Source organism: Sciurus vulgaris (assembly GCF_902686455.1).
Source record: "Sciurus vulgaris genome assembly, chromosome: 1".
Lineage (NCBI taxonomy): Eukaryota > Metazoa > Chordata > Mammalia > Rodentia > Sciuridae > Sciurus > Sciurus vulgaris.
In genome coordinates this window covers 160,942,613-160,948,485 of record NC_136461.1, presented here as the reverse complement: position 1 = coordinate 160,948,485, position 5,873 = coordinate 160,942,613, and the positions used below count along the sequence as shown (strand labels likewise).

Sequence of the window (5,873 nt, the reverse complement as noted above, 5' to 3'; positions counted from 1 at the left end):
ATGGCCCTGGTATACCGACCTGCTGAGAGGGTGAGACTCCGCCCTGTGGGTGGAACACACAGGTTCGAAGGGAGGGGCTTCGCTCTGCAGAGCTGTGGGCGGGAACTACGCTCAGTGGGCGGGACTCCGCGTGAGGGTTAAAGTTGGGCGTAACCCCGCTCCGTAGGCGGGACTTAGTTGAATGCCAACCCCCTCTGAGTGGTTGGGACTCCACTCCCTGGGCGGGGCTTAGCTCGGTGGGTGGAACTATGACTTGGGAGAGGAATCTTGAGTGGATCTTCTCCCCGGAACTTCCTGTACCGTGTGCCTGCAGATGGCGTCACCTGGAAATTGAGCGGCTGCATGCGGGTATCGAGGATCTGGTGAGAGGTAAATGAAATTTTTTGACTGGGTAGCGTTGAATTCGCTGGGGTTGAAGGAGAACTGGGCCGGCCTCATGCCGCTGTGGCCTGGAGGTTTCATCGTGCTCTGCCTCAGGCAGCCCTAGCAGGCCTACAAGCCCAGGCCTGAAATCCCGGTGCCACCTCTTAGCAGGTTCCCAGTTTGGGATTGTCTGTTACGATTTCGATTTCCATGTGGTTGTCAGAGAATTTTCTTTCTTTTTTATATACTGGGGATTACCACTGAGTTACACTATCCCAACCCTTAATTTTTTATTTTGAGACAAATTGCTGAGGCTGGCCTCGAACTTGGCGATTCCCTTGCTTCAGTCTCCAGAATCGCTGGGATTACAGACGTCCGCTAGCTACCACGTCTGGCTAGAGAATTTTTCTTAAAATTGGGAGGGCTGCCCAACAGGGATATGTAGTTTTATGTTGGTTTGCTTTACGGTACTGGGGATTGAACTCAAGAGGTTTTACCAATGAGCTACGTACATCTCTTCACGTCTTATTTTTTATTTTGAGACTAAGTTGCCGAGTCTGGCCTAGAACTTGCCAACACAGGCCTTAAATTTCTAATCTGCCTCAACCTCTGGAGTCGCTGGAATTACAGGCCCTGGATTGCAGTCCTGCGCCACCGTTCCCTGATACATAATTTGTAATATGTAACATGCAATTATGTTGCTGTGTATGTTCCATGAATATATCAGTTCTGTACTATACCCGACATAATAGTTGATTAATAAACACTAGATGCGTGAGTGGGTTTTGGTTCCTATTGTAAATTTTAGATTACTGTACTTGAATGGTTTTAATGTGTATTTTCTTCTTATGTAGTAATCATGTCTTTTCTACTGCATTCACTTCCTTTAAGTAGGAGTACTCTTGGGGTTCAAGAGCAGTGCTTTCTCTGAAGTTTCTTAGGCTTAATGGAGGATATAAATTCCAGTAAAGAGAGACAATGTGAGCAAAGGAGAGGCAGGAAGAATGTGGGCTAGACTGGCTAGTGTAGTTTGTATAGATATAGGAGTTTAATATTTGGTAGATTTAGGGTACTGGTAATATGCCGGGCCAAGGTATAATTTCCTCTTTCTGTATTAGAATAGGCAGTGAAGATTTTTAACGATGGGAATGTTCATCACATGGCACTGTACAAGATAAGACACTGTTAGCTGGCTTAAGCAAGGGGTTGGCAAACTTTTGGTAAAGAGTCTGATACTAACTATTTTAGGCTTTGTGGGCCATAGTTGTAATAGGAAAGCAAACACAGGAAGCACACGATGAATGGACATAGTTCTGTTCAAATAAATACTTTGGTATTTGATCTGATCCTTGGACATGGTTTGACAATCTGGTCTAACAAAGTGGATCCAGGGACTGCAGCTATAGGCAACTACACCATGTTTTTGAACTGATTTTTTTATTTGCATCTGAAAAACAGTATCACCCAACATAAGCTCTGATCTAATCTACATGGCTTTAAATCCTGGTATCCCAAGGCACTAACAGTGTGATCTGGGGGCAAATCTACTTCTCTTTCCATCAGGTTTTTAATCTGTAAAATGGGGATAACAGTACTTCCCACAAAGAGGAGTTGTGAGGATTAAATGAGTTATACATACAGTGCTATAACACACACATAATGCTTGTACATACAGAAAAAGCTCATTGTTGACTATTTTGAAAACTGTTCCTCACATGAATTATTGTCAGATTTGAGAGCTGTTTCTAAGGTAGAAGTTAAAGACTAAATGTGCGTTTAGCTACATAGCAAAGACAGTAAGTTTTTAGGGAAAGAGCCTTAACTTGAGGGAGGTAGGAAGAACTAATTTTGATGGGATGATCAGGAGAGAAATAAGAGTAAAAAGGAGAAAGAAATCAAGGATACAAAGCAGTTTCTAAAGTATGACAGGAACCAAGAGTGTAGTTAGTATGTTGATGAGCAGAGGGGTAGCTGATAATGGTTAACATTCTCAGATGCTGCAGAGAAAAAGTCATGTTGGTATTAATGAATTCAACTAGCAGACATTAATTGGGTACCTCCTATGGTCAGGTACTGGGAATGAATTAAAGGATTAGGTAAGTATGCTGTACTCAATAGAGCAAAAAAATCTAGTCAGGGTGAAAGACCTAGAAATAGTTTAAAACATTAGTAGTTTTTTAAATAATCAGGTAATAAGATGGAATTTCTTAAACTGGTATCTTTATGTTAAAACAAAGATTTAAATGAATTTAGTTCATAAAGGTAGGCACTTAATTGAACTCCTTTCTTCCTAGACGATGGCCAAGAATAAATTAAGAGGGCAGAAGTCCAGGAATGTATTTCACATAGCCAGCCAAAAAAACTTTAAGGCTAAAAACAAAGCAAAACCAGTTACTACTAATCTTAAGAAGGTGAGTATTTGTTATGTACTCTGACTTTGTTGTTTACAAGGAAATCATAGTTGTAAAGCTCCTGAACAGCTGAATTCTGTTGAAACTGGAAGTTCTTTAAACGTTTAAAAAAGAAAAAAATGAAAAGTAACCTTCCTTTCTCAAACGCAAATGTAAGAAAAAAAGCATTTTAAGTGCAAACATGAAGCATAATAGTTTAATAACTTTATTAGAGCACAGGAATTAAAAAAAAAAAAAAAAAACTATTGTACGGGAAACGGTTTTTATTTCTGAACCCAAATCTATTCAAGAATCTACTAATAGAGCCAGACATGGAATATCAGTCAGGACCCTTTCTTTTTCTCCTTAGGAATTTTATCTTAGAATTCAAATGAAGATAAAATATTTTGTTTCTTGAAGTATAAATTTGAAAGAAAGTTTACCTCTTTTATATTTTAAAATATTTGAGAAATTTCTTCAAGTAGATTCTTTAACATTCTTTAAGAAAACGTTTTCAAATTCAAATAGTAGATAGAGTCAGCTATCCAGGAGTCAGTAAATCTCACAACGGTCATAGAAAAGATATTTTAACTCACTAGCCGAGTTAAGCTTTTAACCCAACAGTTTGACTTTGTAAGTGCTATAAAGGAAATAAATCTGGGTGATATGAAGAGTTTGGAGTTGAGTTTTACATAGGATTGTCTTCACAGTTAACACGGGAGCTACGAATGCCAAGAGGTGGGAAGTGCTGGGAGTAGCATGAGAATAGCAAGTGCAGAGGTCCCAAGCTAGGACAAAACATGGTATATTAGAGATTATTACGTTTGGATAGGAGGTACTGGAACCTTTATGTGTTCTGATAGGTAGGGTCTAAGAGAGATCTGAGTAGGCAGCATGGTTGGAGAAAGTATCAAACACTTTCCTCAGAAAATGGCTTTGCTGGGGAAAGTTGTAAGATTGCCAGACATTATATATAAGTGGCAAATTTAAGTTTGTGATGATGAATTTAAAGTGAAGTTAGTCAGTTATGACTTTTTCCAGTGTCATTTCTGGGCTTAGAAAGGGGTAGTTGGACATAACTAGGTTGTGAAACAAGTTTGATCAAGAGAAAGATGAGAGGGGAAGTTAAAAGAGGGCAAAGAAGTGGTAAGATGATGCTCATGAGATCTGTGCTGGCTAAGGGGAAAACTAGGATAGGGAGATATGAAAAATTGTGAAAATGGTGGGGAAAGGTTTCCATGAGGTTTAAGAATTATTAATAAACTAAATGAGCTATAAGGAGAGGAAGTATTTGCAGAAGATATTCCGTAAGAGTAGATGGCTGTGGTAGATAGTGGAAAAGATCCCTGGAGATGAGAACCTCAAGAAATTCAGAGGCCATAGAATTTTTTTTTTTTTTTTTTTTTTTTTTGCGATGCTGGGGATCGAACCCAGGGCCTTGTGCTTGCAAGGCAAGCACTCTACCGACTGAGCTATCTCCCCAGCCCGGATTAGATTTTTGATGCCTCTAGGCATGAGAGATTTAACTGATCTTAGGTTTGAAATCTTTCATGAAGGAGCAAGGAATTGTGGTATTGGTAGGTAACAGCAATAAGGAAGGGATACCACAGTGTTCTCATGCTGAGGTTTTGAAGGAATTGTTTGATAGCAGCAGTGAATGTCAGAACATCACCTCTACCTCTTCAAAAGAAGAGGGCTGCTGGGGGCTTCCATTAAGATAAGGTGGTCAAGGAAGGATTCAGAGAATACTGAAAAAAGGAACTAAAAGCATTCAAACCGGATTTGTTTTACAGATGAAGAATGATAGCACTATAGCCTAGAAAGACTGGTCACATATTTTGGCCTGTTTATGCCAATGAAGTCGAGGTATGAGACATAGCCATCATTTTGGGGTGGTGGGGATACCAGGAACTGAACTCAGAGGCACTTAACCACTGAGCAATATCCCTAGCCATATTCTGTATTTTATTTAGAGACAGGGTCTCACTGAGTTGCTTAGTGCCTCGCTTTTGCTAAGGCTGACTTTGAACTCGTGATCCTCCTGCCTCAGCCTCCTGAGCTGCTGGGACTACAGGCGTGTACCACCACACCCAGCATATATCCATTGTTTTTAAAAACCAAAAATCTCTTGGCTAAAATTTCTAGGTAAGCCTATAACAGATTTAGTGTGAATTATCCCAATTTGGTAAGGTCAACAAAACTTTTTAGGTTTAACAAGAGTAAAGATGAAATTGTTATGAGATGGTGGATTACTGCCCTTTTTCTTTTATAACAGATAAACATTGTGAATGATGAAAAGGTTAACCGAGTGAATAAAGCTTTTGTGAACATACAGAAGGAACTTGCACACTTCTCAAAAGGCCTTTCTCTGGAACCTCTGCAGAAAGAACTGGCAAGTAGAAATCATTTAAAATTAAACTCCACATTTTCAAAGCCTATAAGTTGAATGAAATTTTTACAGTTGGATCTCTACTACATTTGGCTTTATAGTATGTATGGCATATTTGTTCATATTCAGATTCTAAAACATTTAGTCTGAATATATGAATTTATTGTTCTATCCATATAGTCTAGAGTGGACTAGAAGAATAAAATGGCTGGGCATAGTAGTGCACACCTGTAATCCCAGCTACTTGGGAGTCTGAGGCATGAGGATCACAAGTTCAAAGACAGCATGGGCAATTTAGCAAGACCCTGTTTCAAAAAATAAAAAAGGCTGGGGATGTAGTTCAGTGGCACAGTGTACTTTAGTCCCCCATAAACTGGATAACAGATTATATTCAAATTTTTTGTTATCTAAATTTTTAAATATATTATTGATACTTTTCTCCCTTCAGAGTTCTCAGCATCATGAAAATGAACCAGTTAATGTTGACGAAGCTACAAGATTGATGGCTCAGTTGTAATACAATGGAGATGCATGGAATTCCCCCCAAAAGATCAATAAATTAAATGTTTTATACAACTTTATTTTTAGAAATCTTGTTAATGTACAGGCATTGGCACATTTTTAAAACAAACTACATAAACAGATCTTTCCTATACTCTAGGAAAGTGGAATGTCAGAAGTCAACAAAATGTGATAAACTTAAAGTGCTAAAACAGAAGGCACTTCACAAA

At 38.9% G+C, this 5,873-nt stretch overlaps 1 protein-coding gene across 1 annotated transcript; it reads left to right on the top strand.

Annotated features, from left to right (window-relative positions):
- The first annotated feature begins 229 nt into the window (after window positions 1–229).
- RBIS (ribosomal biogenesis factor) lies at window positions 230–5,733 on the top strand. The gene is made up of 4 exons (XM_079143965.1): window positions 230–369; window positions 2,658–2,774; window positions 5,029–5,145; window positions 5,591–5,733. Exons 2-4 carry the CDS (start codon window positions 2,661–2,663, stop codon window positions 5,657–5,659), a joined length of 300 nt encoding a protein of 99 aa, XP_079000091.1. The 5' UTR covers window positions 230–369; window positions 2,658–2,660; the 3' UTR covers window positions 5,660–5,733.
- The last annotated feature ends 140 nt before the right edge of the window (window positions 5,734–5,873 follow it).